At 35.5% G+C, this 18,304-nt stretch overlaps 1 protein-coding gene across 2 annotated transcripts in view; it reads left to right on the top strand.

The window, feature by feature from the left end:
* Positions 1 to 18,304, top strand: part of TUSC3 (tumor suppressor candidate 3) — a 124,553-nt gene that overhangs the window by 94,392 nt on the left and 11,857 nt on the right. For both annotated transcript variants that reach the window (XM_066380249.1, XM_066380250.1), the window contains exons 7-9: positions 3,618 to 3,681; positions 12,372 to 12,446; positions 14,097 to 14,187. In XM_066380249.1, the coding sequence (XP_066236346.1) occupies positions 3,618 to 3,681; positions 12,372 to 12,446; positions 14,097 to 14,187 (230 nt within the window). The remainder of the gene's footprint in view (positions 1 to 3,617; positions 3,682 to 12,371; positions 12,447 to 14,096; positions 14,188 to 18,304) is intronic.

The following is an 18,304-nucleotide window of genomic DNA, read 5'->3' as shown; positions in this document are numbered from 1 at the left end:
TTTATACTCTGCTTATGCTACTATTCAGTTTTGCTTGAAAAGCCATTTAACTAAAACAGTCTTTGTTAGGGCTGATCAGTCGGACTGGTTTTTTTATATCTTGCTTCTGCTCCATGGATGATAGTTTTAGTGTTAGCTTGGTATGTAAGAGATATGAATAAGAAGTTTAAAAAACAGTATTCACTGGCAGGATAATTTAACCCAGACATAGTGTACTTTCATTGATTTTTCCAATGGACATTGCTCATCTGTGAGTCATGAGACAATAATAGAGTAAAATTTTTAAATTCATTTGATCTTAAAGAATAGTGATAGTAGTAATGATAGATAGCCTTTATCGACTGTTTTTGGGTTATCAGCCAGATACTAAATACTCTCTGTATATTATCTAATTCACTTTTCACATTTTGTTTTTCCATTATACAGCTGACCAGTTTGAAGCTGAGAGTAATTTTGTTCAAGTCACACTTGTGGCAAATGGAGGATAGGCTTACCGACTCAGGCATTAGATTTTATAAACTGCTATACTTTCCTGCTTCTTTTTGATAAAATAAATTTCAGTGTTTTTATTTCACAGATTAGGAAACTTAGATTTAAATGATTGAACTTACAAAGAACAAACAACCAGTCTCTAAACCAGTCTCTTAAATTGAGTGCTCAGGATCAGCACTGGAAACTGGGACTCCTGACTGGGCAGTTCAGTGTGGTGTTCTGTACACTGGCTGCCTTCTCAGACAACTGCCTGAGGTCCACACTGCCCAGAACTCATTAATGATTACTCACTACCAACACGGTAAAATAATATTGAAAAAACAGAACATAATGACTGATTTTACCTTCTAAGAATTTAGAAACAAAGGGAATGAGGTTTCTTTTGTCTTCTCACATGTACTATACTTAGTGATTTCCAATGTCCTGTCTGATATTGTTGTGTAAGAGGCAATAGAACCAGGTGTAAAATATATATATACTAATGTGTTTTCAAGTATATTACTTAAAATTAAGTGTATAATTTATATATTTTTTATATCATGTTATACAAACTTGAAGTCATCTACTTTTTCTTCTATATAAAATAGGCTTTTAAGTAAGTCCTGGTAATGAACTTTCTAATAAACTAATATTTATTAATCATTCTTTAATTTTGGTTCATATGCTCAATGAACAATTTAATGGACTATAGAAGTGAAGAACACTTATATTAGTGGTTTGTCAAACCATTTTTCTCCATGGAAAAAATAGATGTGTATTCAATATCAAAGGACATGCAAATTTTCTTCTTGACTGGTCATCTGATCTGTAAATGCACTGTGGTTATAAATACAAGTTATACATATATATATATATTTATATAAATTTTTTTCTAGTCTCTTATCAGAATTACTAAAAAACAAGAAAGAATATAAATGTATATCATGCTAACGTTGTAAAGGAATTTATAACTTATTGTATAAAGGATTTTGAAAGTATATACATCAACCAAAGACAGATTCTTAAGAACAGTTAAAATTGTGGACCTTACTGATTTATCAATGTCACTGCATTAAAATTAATAATAAAATAAAAAGGAAAAAAAAATTGTGGACCTTAGTCAGTTGTAATTAGATTAAGTCATTGCAGTAGGTGGCCCCTAAAAAGAGAGCTTCCTGGGGTTAGTACTGAATTCCTCTGGGATGCTTATTGTCCTTTGGTTCCTTTGTTTGCTCATATGGCTTTTAGTATATGCCATAATCTGTCATCTCTCTGTTGCACTTTTCTGGACAAAATGTGTTCTTACACTTTGAATGTGTAAGTTTGTAAGAATATAGTTGTTCTGGAAGTTTTTTTGTTTGTTTGTTTTCTGTTTTTGTTACACTGGATTGTCATTGCCTAAATTAGTGTTTGGGACAATAATTTGCCCAGAAAAATTTATTAAATGAATTCTATTTTATTAAACCCTGCAGTCTTTTGAGTATTTGGTCTTAAAGCAATTTTGGTAACTAAAGAAGACAAAAGTCACATACTAGTACAGGTTCCTAAGTATCATCTGTACAAAAAGTATCAGTTCAACACCCTAAATTCACCTGCTAAAATTAATTTCTTAGTGACATTTAAACATGCTCATCTGATGTTTAGAAAAATAAAAAGTTTGGAATAGAGACTTTTAAATGATGTATCCTTGGTTATTTTTAATTACTCACTGTAAAGAAAACCAGATACTGTGCTAATTACTTAACATGACATTATTTCATTTTTAAGACAATATTTTGAGGATATCTTCCTATTCCTGTTAAAGATGAGATCATTCAGTTTAAGAAATTTGTTCACAATAACAGCTGGCAGGTAGCATATTCAGGATTGTCTATAAGCCTTTACTCTGCACTGCCTCATGTACACAAGAATAAGCTACAAGTGTTACAGATTTGTTACAGTGAAATGATGTTTTTAAGGACCAAGTGTGAATTTTTTTAACCTGGCTGTATTTTTAAATTAGTTGGTGATCTGTAGGTTCTCTGGTATTGCGACTGGAAGATTTAATGGCATATTTTCCTCATACATTTGAGGAAGAATGAAAGGGTTCTGGTAGGGTAGTGATAGAATCTGATTAGTTTTAACAGCATTAATCTTCCAGGTAGACTATAGGGTAAAGTCAGGGAGAATAATGGACGATATTACAATAGCAGAGGAAGAGATGACTGCTTGAACCAGACAGTAAGTCCAGTCTCATCCTCACACTCCTTTGCCGGTGTTTCCTGGAAGTGGGAACAAGTGGATGAATTAGGAACGGATTTTGAAAATAAAGTTAACAGTATTTTCTCACTGACTGGCAATATGGGGAAGGGTGGGTGGTAAGAGAAGAGACAAGAACGATTTCAAGGTTTTAGCCTAAATAATTGGAAAAATTAAGTTACTGTTTCTGAGATCAAAAGGGGGGCATGTATCATAGGTATTATTTTTTTTCCAGCATTATTTTATGAACAGAAAGCACAGAAAAGGACTTTTATTTGAAGCAACTAATTTTCATGAGATTAACAGCTGAAAAACTGTGGAAGGCAGGCTTTTAGAAGCAAAGTATCAAAATGGAGATTTGTGTCAGATAATTTGCTGGCATCAACTAGTACAGTTCAAAGAATGGAAAACTGCATTTTTCAATGAGTTAAAATGATTTTAATAATTATATTTTTAAAATTAATTAAAATGCCGTCTCATTTAAAAATCTTTGACAATATGGAAAAGAACGAATTAACATTTGATAACTAATTTTTTACTTATTTTAATGGGTGAAGAATCCATAAATTTATTGCTCTAATTTGCACCTTATGCTGTCAGATACATTTTACAGTAACTCTGGAAAAATTATTACACTGTGTATATGCATTTGTGATAAACCTTTTAACAAGATACAGGTTTATTTTGATATTAAGTTGCTTCCTACAGTTTACAGTAATATCCACCATCAACATTTTCATCTGATATTTCTAGTTAGTTCTTTTATTCAAAATAATTTTAAATGGAACCTAAATAATTGATTTTTCCATTATCTCTATAACATAAAACTACAAAATACCAAAGAACAAAAACAAAAACTTCCTTTTTCCTCAGATTGTAACTTTCGCCTCTTTGTCTTGTTTTTCCAGAGCTACATTCATGGAAGCAGCCAGGCTCAGTTCGTGGCCGAGTCACACATCATTCTGGTACTAAGTATCCTTTGCAATCCTGATGGATGGGAAAGACAAAGCCTTGTGCTCTCAAATTCATTTCTTGCCTCATAATGATGACCAAGACTTGTAAAAGATACTAAATTTTAAATTTGCTTTGTAAAATTTTCTAATTTGTATGCTAATTATTTTCTATTCCAATTTTTGTTTTTATTCTGAATCATTAATAAGACTGTAATTTTCTTTTTTATTGACTATTGAATTTCAACATATAGCTTTTGCTTTGCATTGATTATCTCTAGCTAGAATTTCTTTGTGAAGTCTGTATGGTTGTCCCCATAAGGATCTTAATGGGGAGTGAAAAGTGTCCTATAATATAAAAAGCAAGACGTAAAATATTATCCTTTAATATTGTGATCAATCAGAAAAGGGAGACGTAGGATAGTTAGAAAGCTCTTTTTGGAACATACTGGACTAATCGTTCTGAATCATTTAATACAGTACAGCTTAAGGTTTGAAGGTAGAAGGGTCAAGATGAGAAAGCAGGACAGAAGGAAGCGAGGTTCAAGTGTCTGAAAACAAACTCTGAATATTCTTAGAATGAAGTTACTTCTGGGGGAAACAACTGTATGCTGGCAGAGCACTGACATCTGTGTGAGCGGATTGAAGTTTTGACCTTGGAAACGAAGCTTGAGAGAGATGATAAGACTCCACTTCATATTGCAGCGTCTTTCTGAAAGGCACTGAGCAACAGTGACCATCTGTTTTCCTCTATCAGTTCTCAACATTCTTATTCCTTCCGCGCTTGACACACACACTTGGAGGGCATGTGGAATGGTACATACTTGTAGTCTGTTTCTTTCTTGCAGTTATTTCATTACCAATGTCCTTTATGGCTTCAAAATTAAGAAGTTTCTATGACAAGTATTTTTTTATTGGTTCTACTTTGTTCATATAGATTGGATTTGGAAATAACAAAATTGAGTAAACATTCTCAAATTTTGTGATTTTCATCAGTAGCTACAAGGTTTCTATGTTCCAACTTTAATGTGCTAAGAGATTAATACTTTCTGCATATCTACAGGGCTTAAGGTGAGAAAATGGGATATTTGCAAATATGTCTATTGGAATATCGCCATAATGAAAAATATGGGCAAGGCCATATTTATTCTTTATCTCTTAATCATATAGAAGTATTTCTGAAGGAAAACACGTATGTGTTTAAGTACAATAGTAATACAAAGTATTTATTGCAGGTAACTTTTTAGCTCTTATTTACATATGTATTTTTTCTATATTATTTCAATTCATGATGTAGCATTTTAACAGCATACTTTAGTCAAAGTTTCTCTTCTATTAACACATCAGGAGTACCTAGCAAAAGGAACGAAAGCCCCATTGTACAGCGAGAATTCTCCAGTGTTTCATTTCATGGCTCATTGACATGAAGCTGAGATTTAGAATGCAAAGAAATTTCATAAGCAGTATGAAGTCTTCTATATAGAATTCTAACAGTGATACATAAAAGAATTAGAAGTCTCTATTCTCTTTATGTTACCAGTAATTATTTATTGCTTTATTTCTTATACATAATTATGAAAAAGAAAATTTCTTTTAAAATGGTAGACTCACTGAAATTATCAGTACAAGATAAAAAGAAGCCATTATGTAATAATTTCTGATTTTACTTTAAATTGGCAGAGTCTGCTAATTTTTTAACACACCATTTTTTTTTCTTATTTGTGTGAATTTTTTCCCTTTTGCAGAAAAAAAAGTAAATTCCAGATGGTTACTTTATGTTTCTCTGTGGAGTCCATTTCTGCCTTTGTTTTCTTCCTAATTTAGTAAGCCAGATGATTAGATGCAATAGCTATATACAAAATTTTGTTGAAAAGAAATCTAAGGAAGAACAGATGGAGTTGTTTGATGTCATAGGATATAAATTTACATTTGCTAAGAATAAGATTTTCCTCCTTATTAGTAGTGTTTTATTTTTTTAGTATCTTATTTAGGTGTGAAAAAGCAATCCTGTGTAGTCTATGAGAGAAAACTATATAAAAAAGTAAGAACTATTAGATACTTGACATAGGGTATGTGAACTAACAAGAACTTCTATAACCCTTTGTTTTTCTAGTAAAAGATTTATATTTCTTTGATTTATTTTTTATTCAGTTTTGTTTTAATACCGGATGCAAATAAGATATTTGCTATTACAGGCGAGTAGACTCATAGAAAAAGAATTGTTGGGCAGTGTGACAAATGCTAAAGTTGGGGCTGGAAACGGCCAGAAAGGAAAGAGCACCTGGATGCGTTGAGTAACTGAACAGACTTTTCAGCTCCACTGAAAAGAAGCAAGAGAGGTTTCCCTGTCTGGGAAGAAGCGAGGGAGAATATTCCAGTAGGAGATACAACAGGTATAAGAACTAAAATGAGAATATTCACAAATTGCGAAGAGATTGATAAGAAGTTACTTTGGCTTGTAATGAAAATCCACTCATGCCGTGTTAAGAAATTTGAACCTTATCTGAAATCACCAAGATACAGTCTGTGTGTACCAGTGTTACAGGACACGGGAGACATTAGATTGGCTTTACTGCCGACTATCTAAACTCTGACCTGTCCCGTGACTCCTCACACCCTTCAAGGTCTGAAATCTAAAGAAGATGACATGGATAGATACCAGCTGGAAGTAAAAGTGCTGATATCAAAGACAAAGGTTATATTTATACTAGAAATAATTTTTAAAAATTTAATGTATCTTATTAGGATCACATTTGCTTTTCATATAAGAAAATATTTTTTTTTCCATTTATTATGAAAAAGTATTTTAGTCTGCATTTGTTTTCAATCTGTGATGGAGAAAAATTTTTCTTTTATTTTAATGTGTTATATCCAAGGAAAAACATATTATAGAAGAAAATTAATGACGGATGCAAGTTGAAGATAATTTTAGATTTAGATCCCATTAAGTCTTCTATAATGTGCTAATATTTTTTTAAACATCTGTTTCACTTATCTATAAATTAACAGTGGTGATTCTCTCCCTGGGAGCAACAGTGAACTTAACATCATGTGCAATAAGAATGAATTATAATGTAATACAAATGCATTTGTTAGTAGTTCAGTAGGATGCTCAGTGCCTCTGGGTATTGTACATAATTTACACAAACAGCAGCTTATATTTTATGTGGGATCATGACAGTACAGTATTTTGAATTTTTAAGCAATAAGGTGATGACTGACTGGATCCTCAGAGAAAATGTGGAGTGTGCACAGTAGTTGAAGTATATATTTCTATGAAATCAATACAAACGTGCAAAATACTACATGACCTAGACCAGGGGTATTTGTGTGTGTGTGTGTGTGTGTGTGTGTGCATGCATGTATATGTGTTGGCATTAATCTCAGAACAATAGCACAAGTCTCAGAAACATTACAGTTTATCCACTATGTCTTTAAGTCTCTTACAGTTTTAATGTTGGCACTCCTCAATAAGGCTCAGCCAAATGCCTACAGCCATCATTTTAAATGCTGAAAAGTATCTGTTATTCAGTTAGAGCTAGAATCTCCCAGATTTCTAGGGGCTTTCATTAGTTACTCAGCCTTCCACCCAAAGAAGGAAACCCTACACATCGACTCTGACAGATGATGACCAGCTTCTTCCTCTGCCTGAAAATTAATCCTTTATCTAAAAATTTCTATGTTACAAGTGCAGATTTTTTTTTCTCAGATGATAAGGAAATGTAAGTTCTATTTTTTTCATCCAAAACTTGTTTTCTTTGATAACAAGGAGCTTAAGCTCAGTAATTCTCAATACTCAAAGGCCTTAAGTTTAAAGGTATCTTTAAATAAAAGAGGGAGGCTTGGTGAGATTAAAGCCATTTTAGTTTAATTCATATATCTTATTTATAGCTATCAAATTTAAAGTAGGTTCCTGGCTCATTTCTTGATACTTTTTGCAGGAAACATTCTGAGGCTGAGATCGTACTTCTCTTCTGATCCTACTGCTTATTAATAAAATATTTTACCTTGGGGCTGTACACACCTGTACCTACTCATCTCTTTGCTTTAAAATTCCTACTTTAGGGTTATATGCACAAAGGTTTTACAAAGATTTCCATTTATTTTCAAGTAATAAAGCTAACTTCCTCTCAGATATAGTGTTATCTTTGATACTACTTGAAATCCTCCATAGCAAAGGTTGGCAAACCAGAACCTGTCAGAGCCAAACCCAGCCTATCTACCTTTTTTATATATTAAATTTATTGGAACCCAACTGTACCTATTTATTTAAGTATTGCCTGTGATTACTTTGTACAACAGCAGCAGAGTTGAATACTAAGAACACACCATACAGATAACATAGCTGAAAAGATTTACTTTCTGTCCCTTGACAGAAAAATTTTGCAGACAACTCTTTAGGATATAAATAATGGAAAACAAAATTGTAGAAACTGAGACAGTTATTAATTTAATTTCTTCCTCTGCATCTCTCTTCTTTCTTATATTTTTATTTTGACAGAGACAAAGAGAGGGACAGATGGGGACAGACAGACAGAAAGGGAGAGAGATGAGAAGCATAAATTCTTTGTTGTGGCACCTTAGTTGTTCATTGATTGCTTTTTCATATGTGCCTTGACTGGGGGACTAAAGCAGAGCCAGTGACCCCTTGATCAAGCCAGTGACTTTGGGCTCAAGTTGGTGAGCCTTGCTCAAACCAAATGAGCCTGCACTCAAGCTGGTGACCTTGAGGTTTTGAACCTGGGTCCTCCACGTCCCAGTCCAACGCTCTATCTACTGCACCACCGTCTGGTCAGGCTCTTATTTGTTTTTGTTTTATTTTTTGTATCAATAATAATCTTAAATGAGAAGCGAGGAGGTGGAGAAACAGACTCCCACATGCGCCCGACCAGGATCCACCCAGCAAACCTACTATGGGGCGATGCTCTGCCCATCTGGGCCATTGAGCTGTTACAACCGGAGCCATTCTAGCACCTGAGGCAGAGGCCATGGAGCCATCCTCAGTGCCCGGGCCAACTTTGCTCCCATAGAACCTTGGCTGCATGAGTGGAAGAGAGAGAGAGAGAGAGAAAGAGAGAGAGAGAAAAAGGAGAGGGGGAGGGGTGGAGAAGCAGATGGGCGGTTCTCCTGTGTGCCTTGGCCGGGACTCAAACCCAGGACTTCCACACACTGATCTGATACTCTATCACTGAGCCAACCAGCCAGGGCTCTTACTTGTTTTTAAAGATATGAGATTATATTGGTTGTGTACACTTAATTTTCATTTCACAAAATTATTTTTATATTTAGTGTAAATACATATGTTAAAATAATTATTTTGTTTTTTTACTTTTTACCATTTTCATCTGTCCTTGTAATATCATTCTACTTTTGAACTTTTGCGAATTTTTCTCACAACTTTGTGGCTTTGCACAAGTTATTCAGATCTCTCTGGCTTTAGTTACCATGTTTGTAAACTGAGGATAATGATTGATGTCAAGGAGTGTCTACTGGTTATGATAGTAAACAAAACAAAGCTTCTATCTTTTGAGGGGCTGACACTGTAGTGGTGGGGAAAGACAATAAGTAAATAAAAAAGATAAAGAATCTGAAATTTCTTTCAAAAGCATGTTACAGAGATAAACAAAGCAAGATAAAGGAAGTAGAGAGGCTGGAGGCTTCTCTGACAAGATGTCATTGAGGAGACACCTGCAGGGAGTGATGAGTGAGTGATGTGAGTCTCGGGGAATTGCAAGCAGTGGAATAGCAAGTGCGAAGATTTTGAGGCAGAGAGGCCACTCTTGTGGGAAGAATGGCGAAGACAAGACTAAGAGCAAACAGGGTCAGGAAGTATAGGCAGTGAGTCAGCATTGAAATCGTGAATGGCCTTGAGGCCATTCTTAAGTCTTTTGATTTTACTCTGACTGATATAAAAAGCTAATATTCTGAGCAGAAAAATGACATAACTTTAATGATATTAGAAAGAAAACTGTGTTCTTAGACTTAGAAGTATGAATTTATTTTGTGAGAAACAATAACCAAAATTCATAAAGTAAAAGACTAACAGTTTTGCCACACTAAAAATGAAAACCTGCATGACACACCAATTTGAAAGACAACAGCATGACCTCATTACCTTGGCAGTGTGAGTCATTTCTTTATTCTCTCCCCTTTGATTTATAACCACTTGGACATCTATAACCAAGCAAAAGAACCTCTGCACATCACAACTGGACACCAAGGAGAATCATGCACCTGTGCATCAGAAAATAGGACCTCAGCTTGCAGCCCAAACCTGGGGAAGGAACTAGACATGCAAGTCTACAAATAGAAAAAGGAAAGAGCCTGTTAATCCCAATATACAGAACTTTTCCAAAGATACATTATAATGAAACTGTCAAAAATCAACATAAAGGATCTTGAAGGCAGCCAGGGACAATAAAGTAACCTACGAAGGCACTCCCATATGGCAATCAGTGGTTTTCTCAGCAGAAACCCTATAGATTAAGGGAGAATGGAATGACATATTCAAAATATTGGAAGATAAAAATTATCATCCAAGAATATCCTGCAAAGTCAAACTTTAGATATAGAGAAATAGAGGCTCACCCAGACAAAAGCTGAAGGAATTCAGCACCACTGGTCCTGCCGTGCAAGAAATGCTAAAAGGAGTTCTTCAAGCTGAAGTAAAAAGATGCAAATTAATGACAAACACACAAAATAGAAGTACCCAAGACTAATAAATTTGATGACTGGAATTAGAAAACCATCTATATAGTTTATTAACCACTCTGCTGTAGTATAAAGGTTAAAAGTAAAGAGCATTAAAATAATAAAAACTACTGTAATTTGTTAAGGAATTTACAGTGTAAAAAGAGGGAATTTGTAATATCAAAATATAAAAGCAGAGGAGTAAGGGTTGAACCTTTATAAAAGAACGAAGATAAGTTACTCTTTTTCTACTGATAACAAGGTATCTATGCGAAGTTGTACATAAGCCTCACAAAAATCACAAGCAATAAATAGAGACAGGATATAGTGTATACATATACATAAAATGTATACATAAAAAATAAAGACTGAACAAATCACCATGGAAAACCAAACATTTACAAATGTAAATAGAAACAGAAGAGAAACACTGGAGATACACAACAGCCATAGGAGAAGATAGTATGGTGGTAATAAGTCCTTGCATAACAGTTATCACTAAATATAAATGGATTAATTTACCAATCAAAAGGCACAGAATGGCCAGATGGAATAAAAAAATAGGATTCATCTATATGCTGCCTACAGGAGACTCATTTCACCTCTAAAGACACTCATAGGCTCAAAATGAAAATATGGAAGAGAATATTCCAAAAAAGTAGAAAATTAGGTTAGCAATACTTAGATCAGACAAAATAGATTTCAGTTAAAAATGGTAACAAGAGACAAAGAAGGTCACTATATAACAACAAAAGGATCAATCAATACAAGAAGAAGATAATAGCAATCATAATGCATGCATCCAACATTGGCACATTGACTATATTAAGCAAATATTAACTGATCTACTGGGAGTAATAGACACTACTGTAATAATGGAAGGCTTCAACACCCCACCATTAACAATGGAGAGGAAATCAACAAGAAAATGTTGGTATGCCCTTTAGAAAACCTTTAGCAAATTTAAGAAGACTGAGATTATACCAGTTATCCTCTCTGATCACAATGGTATGACACCAGAGGTCTATAGGAGGAGAGCTGAAAAGCATCCATCCATATGTAGCAACCAAACAGCAGACTTCTGAACAAACAACAGGTCAAGAAGCAGTTTGAAAGGAAAGTTTGTGTCAATAGACGCATACATTAAGAAGTTAGATCTCAAGTAAACAGCCTGACCTTACACTCTTCAGGAATTAGAGAAAGAAGAAAAAAGTAAGTCCAATGTTAGTGAAGGAAAAGATTAATAGAGATCAGAACAAAAATTAATGAAATATAAACCAGAAAAACCAATAGAGAGAATCAAAGAAACTAAGATTACTAAGGTAAATTTGACAAACCTCTGGCTAGACAAACAAAAAGACTCAGCCAATGCTACAGAAATATGTAGGATCATAAGACTCTTCTATGAACATTTATATGCCAACAAATTACACATAACTTAGAAGAAATGAATATATTGCTAATAACACATCCTATCAAGACTGAATCAGGAAGAAATAGGAAAACTTGAACGGACCAATAGTGAGTAAATATATTGAATCTATTATCAAAAACTTCCCAACACAGGAAATTCCAGAACCAGATAGCTTCACTGGAAAATTCTACCAAACCTTTAAAGAATTAACAGCAATCCTGTTCAAGTTTTTCCAAAACTTTCAACCTCTGGCTATAAAGCCATCACTCCCCTACTACAAAAACCATATAGGAACACCACAAGGAAAAGAAAATTATAGACTAATATCTTTGATGTATATAAATGCAAAAATTCTCAATAAAATATTAGCAAACCAAATCCAAGAACCCATAAAAATCATACACCATGATCAAGTAAGATCTGTTCCTGGGATGCAAGCATGATTCAACATATGTAACATATAATAACAAAATGAAAGAAAAATCATATTTACCTCTGTGTGCATTTGTAATTTAACTATTTTGGAAAACACATTATGTTCAGATCGAGAAAAATTAATAGATTTTATTTGCATCTATTTCAAACTGTTTCCTTGACAATTACTATAGATGCAGCTATCACCATGGGGATGGTTCTTCTAAATGAAGCAGCAACATCTAAGGGAGATGTGGGGAAAAGACGGAGTAAGTCTGTGCATGGATATTTTTTTATTTTGTTTTAGACGTAAGATTCATTTAAATCAAACGTGAAATATAAATGTAAGTGTACACTTCTAAAAAAAAATGTGGTTTAGGGAAGGTTGCAGTGGTTTTTACTTTCTCCTGTTTCTTGGATGTGTTTCTTCCACGATGGGACTGGGTGGTTTTCTGTGGAAGTGCTCACAGAGGGGAGCTGCTCTGGCCCATCTGTACCGAAGCTGCAGTCTCTGTAGCAACAGCCATGCCCCAGGGAAAGATGGAAGGTTCTGTGGGGGTGGCGGGGTGTCTCAGAGATTTTATTGTCAAACAATATGTCCTCTGTGCCACGAGAATCAGGTATGCACTCCAAGACTGACCTGGGAGGAGTTGTTGCATAGGTTTGTACACTGAAATTTTAAAATATTTTGCAATTACATCCAAACCTCCTTTAATCGATATTTTAAAAATGGAGCATTTCTTGATAGTACCTTTTCCAGGGTCTTGGACTTTTTTAGTGATATTGCAAGATTTACAATTTCATCACTTTCCAGTATTATGTGTTTAAGCAAGTTAACTATGTTTTATCCTTTAATGAAAGTCTTCCTCTTGGGGAGGTTGTAGAGAAAAATACTTTTTAAAAACATAACAAATTTTGGCAGGAAAGGAGACAAACACATGGGCAAAATCATCCCTGAGGAGATAGGTCAGGAAAGGACAGAGGGCCTTAAATTCTGTAGCTTTTCTCAATATGCTTTGCATTTCTGAACCCTTTTCAAAACCCACAATTTATGTATGAGGAGCTGAGGTGCCTGTTTTATATATATACATACACGTGTGTGTGTTTATGTGTGTGTGTGTATATATATATATATGTGTGTGTGTGTGTGTGTGTATATATATATATATATATATATAATTATTATTACTCATATACTTTAAGGTAAAATCTTCCTAGTCGTAATAAAAAGGAAAGTAAAATAGAAAGTAATTTTTGTATTGTCAACCTGCCTGGGACAAATACTAAAAACGCAGACTATAGCTTAGCACATTCTTCTGTAATGTGTGACCCCTGTTCTACTCTTAAAACAAACAATAGCACTCTGACACTATTACTGCCATTTAGGGGGATTTTCTTCCCTTTGACTCAGAGTCCATATATCTCACGGCCCAAACTTTTATTCTTAGTCTTATGCACACTAGAATGAACTCTTTGTAAGTAACAGGCTTTTACTGATGCAAGGCCCTGAAAATAAAGATGTATTTACCATTCCAATAATGCAAATGTCTCCACTAATATAGCCAATGCTTCATAATGCAGGGGCTACTCATTCTGTTTGTGGTTTATGGCCTGTTTGTTTTGTTTTTATCTCCCTGGGGCATTTTAGTACTTGTAGGAACTCCTTAAGAGAAGAAAACCACCAGAAGACTTAGATCAGTCACTTTTGTTGTTTTTGTACCCGAAATAGTACATTTTCACTGGGGAGAACGTGGAAAATAATGACTACATTGTATTTTGGATTATCTGATTTATTGTGTACCTGTATGTGCCATGAACTATTAAATGTAAGTATACTGTAATTGACTGAATGCCTTTTTAAAATATAGACATTTGCGTTGCATGTGTCTAGACACTAACGGTATCTTCTCCCTTTCTAGTAATTTGCCTAGTGGGATTAGGCCTGGTGGTCTTCTTCTTCAGTTTTCTGCTTTCGATATTCCGTTCCAAGTACCACGGCTATCCTTATAGGTAATATCGTTATACTAATGTGGCTGGTTTCAATTTTAACTAATAGAATAAACAGAATCCCAGTGCTTAATCTGCATTTAATGACTGATCTAAAGTAACCAACTCATTCTCCCAGGGATTTTAAACTCAGTTAAACAAGTTTTTGAGCACCTGCTATATGTTCCGCATAGATTATACACAGGAGATATATGACATGGTCTTTGTTCCCAAGCAGAATAAAGTTTTATTTTAGAGATATGTTTATATAGAACATATATTTACATATTTATGTATGTATATAGATTTATATATAATACATATATGCATATACATATAACAAAATGACTTGTTGAATTCATTAAAGTTTATTTTTCTCTAGGTTTATCCATCATGATTTTGAATTCATTTGCAATTTGTTTCTCATATAATTTACTGTTCAGTGTCTAATAAACTTTGTATCATCTTTTCAATACTGTGAAGTTTTAGGTTTTTTAAATAAGAAAGGCCACCTTGAAAGGGAAAATTAAGTGATAATCTCTGGTCACTCGAGTTGTTATAATAAATATCTCATAAGATTTTTTTCCAACATACTGCCATGACTGCTGATGGGAGGATGGAGAAAATTTATTCTGAAACCACATTATTAAAGTAACCCAACTTAGACTTTTGCTAAAACAATACAATCATTGTGCCCAATTACACTTGATCATTTATGAATTAGGCACAAGTTTACTTCTTGAGCATATTCCTTCTTCAGCATCTCTTACAGGAATAAATGTTCTACTTTCTCTTTCTCTGGGGAGTCCTTCTAACAGCCTAACCCACCCTTCTCTCTAATTATGAAGCAAGATGCTGTATTTCCCTTCTCAGAGATCTTTAAAAGCCTTCTGAGATAGTACAGCTAAAGATATATTGATAGAAAATAAAACCTTACATCATACCTTACATCTTTTCCACATGTGAACTGTGCAGTTATTTTAAGAGACTTTTCCACATGGATGATAGCAGCAATACATGGCTTTATCCGGGGGACAAGAATAATCTAATCCCATAACTGGGAGATCTGACTGTGGTGCTCTAATGGAAGAAGACTCCTCAGTCCCACCTCTCTTTCACATGCGCAGAGGCACATTTCCAATCCTCTTCTTCCCACACCCGTTAAAAACTATATACTAGGCCCTGGTCGGCAAACTGTGGCTCGCAAGCCACATGCGGCTCCTTGGCCCTTTGAGTGTGGCTCTTCCACAAAATACCGCATGAGGGCACTACCTTGATAAGGATGGTACCTACCTATATAGTTTGAGTTTACAAAATTTGGCTCTCAAAAGAAATTTCAATCATTGTACTGTTGATATTTGACTCTGTTGACTAATGAGTTTGCTGACCACTATCAGGGAAGGAACGTGAGTTACATCTCTGAACTGTGGGATCACCTGCCTTAAATCCTGCCTGCTGTATAAATGAATTTTTAAAAAGTAGTTCCAAGGGCAACAAAGTAATAAAAAGGGAAAGCAAAGTCTTCATTTTGAATTTATTTTTTTTTTAATTTTTCCATTGATTATAGAATAAGAGAGAGAAGGGGAAGGAGGAGAGAGTGAGAGAGAAGCATCAACTTTTTTTTTCATTTAGTTGTTCTTGACATTAGATAGCCAGCCAGTTTTGGTTTTGAAAATGTGAAATGATCAGACTAATCAAATCTAAGATGAAGTCTACCAAAGAAAGATGGAAGTTATGTTTTTCTCTTTCCTTTACATTAGGATTGAGAATCATGGTTCTGTATGATTTGAGCCTTAGTTTGCAAACAAGTATTTGTATTTCTTTTAATAATTTTTAAAAAAAAATCTAGGATGCCAAAAACACTGAAAAAAATAATTAGTTTTAATCTGCAGCATTTACAATATGCGAAAGAAAGGTATCTCTGTTTTTGTTAAAGGTTAAGTAGAGTAGGGGATGTATGAGCGTCTTAAACCTTGTGTAGTCAACAGTCAGAGTGGGGGAAAGTGAGAACAAGTGCTAGCGCTCCTTGTATCTCGAGGACATCATTGTTCTCTGACATAGCAGTAGAATGAGAGAAGATGGAGTTTTTAGTAGTTTTATTGAATAATGTTACACTTGACAGCACTTTTTTGTTGTGATAAATTTTCTTCAAGTTGGGACCTTTTTCTAAGGAGTAGTTGTCATTTAATATAATACTGTCCAATACTCATGCTTTACCAGGAATGGACATATAATTACTCGGGAAGCTTTTTAATATGCACACTCTAGGCCTCACCCTGGGAAGACAGAGTAAGCATTTCTGACCCAGAGTCCATGCTTGCTTCTTTTATGCCTCTAAGAAAGTGGCATTGAACGTCCTAACTGTATGACCCGTCCCACTTCCTAAGCAAGATCCCATCAGGCTCAACAAGGAATGGGCCTGCCCCCAGCGGGCTTCATGGAGCTGGAAGTGTAAATAGAGTCTCCTGTGAGAAGTCAGAGATGGAAGTCTCGTCCAAGAGTGGTTTGCGGAAAAGAAATTTGACATAATTTAGATATGAAAACACCAGGGGGAGCTGCCAAGGGACAGAGTCAAACAGAGCCTAGCGGAGAAGCTGGAAAACCAGGTGTGCCGCAAGTGGGCTGTGGCGGCATGGAGACAATGAGTCAGGTCCACCATGGCAGCGGCTCTTCCAAGCTCTGCCGTTTCCTGTGCCCTTGCATAGCTCTGGACAACAGCTTTTTAAGTCATCCTAGTTCCTCAGCTATCCCCCCCTCCCTTTCTCCTTCCCTCCATCCCTCCCTCCCTCCCTCCCTTCCTTCTTTCCTTCCTTCTTTTTAGTGAGAGGAGGGGAGGCAGACAGACTCACTCCCACTTGTGCCCTAACTGGGATCCACCTGGCATGCCCACTAGGGGGCAATGCTCGGCCCATCTGGGGCCCTTGCTCCATTGTTCAGCAACCAAGTTCTTAGTGCCTGAGGCAGAGGCCATGGAGCCATCCTCAGCACCCAGGGCCAGCTTATACTAATCAAGCCATGGCTGCAGGAGGGAAGAAGAGAGAGAGAGAGAGAAGCAAGAGGGGGAGAGGGGTGAAGAAGCAGATGGTCGCCTCTCCTGTGTGCCCTGACTGGGAATCAAACCCTGGACATCCACACGCCAGGCCAACACTCTACCACTGAGACAACTGGGAGGGCCATCTCTTTCTATATCACATTAAAGCCTCTAAATTTCTCTTCGTGAGAACTTTCATTTGTACCTGCTTTCTACATTGTCCTTTCCATGGACATAGTTCACCAAGCTTCTGTAAATCCTTGTAGGACTCATGATCATCCCTCTGTGATCCTTCATGCTTGGATTCTCTTACTGTGTCAAGTTTATAGATACATGTTTTCTTTGTTACATTTATAGCAATCCTTTGACCTAACAAAATGTGGTATAAGGAAGATGGCATTCTGTAAAAAAAAAATTGTTTTCTTTTGAAAATGTTAATTCTTTTTTATTAATCTAGTACATGAGCATGTGTCACAGATACCTCAGAAATGGCACATACTGATTTGGGTTTTCTTTTCATCCCATTGCATCCTATTTTTTTGGAATAAGCTTTTTTTTCCCCTCAGAAATTTGATCCACCTTTGCATGTTGACAAATAGATGATGAACTTTAAGAATAAGTGGTACTGAAAGGACTGCAGGGAGTATATGCTAGAGGTTTGGATGAACCCTGAGCTAAATTTTAAGCACCTGACAGTATAGGGGAAGAGTGTCCATGTGTATAACCAGGTCACTGGGGAAGGACCAGTGATGTGGCAGGAGCAAGAGTGAGAGAGGGAATGAGTGACACAAAGGAAGAGAAAAAGAGCTCTGGTCTAGTTGAAAAGTAAGATGTTGATAAAGAAGAAAAAGAACCTTTCCCCGCTGAGTTAGCCTGTGGGAGAAACTTGGTCAGTTAAGGACATAACACCACATTCTTAAAGAACACTCTGCATTCCTGGAAGCACTTATGTGTGGCACCAGTGGCATGTATGGTACTTGATTTAAAAAACAAACAGACCTTGCTCCTACCAAATAAAGGCAATTTGTAGGAAATGAGAAAATGAGACACCAGCATTACAAGATGGGGAAAACATGGAGAATGTCTTCCAGAACCTTGTCCTGGCCTGAG

The sequence above is a fragment of the Saccopteryx leptura genome, chromosome 4, assembly GCF_036850995.1.
Source record: "Saccopteryx leptura isolate mSacLep1 chromosome 4, mSacLep1_pri_phased_curated, whole genome shotgun sequence".
NCBI lineage: Eukaryota > Metazoa > Chordata > Mammalia > Chiroptera > Emballonuridae > Saccopteryx > Saccopteryx leptura.
Note: the sequence above shows the minus strand (reverse complement) of the source record. Positions and strands in the feature narration are given on the sequence as shown.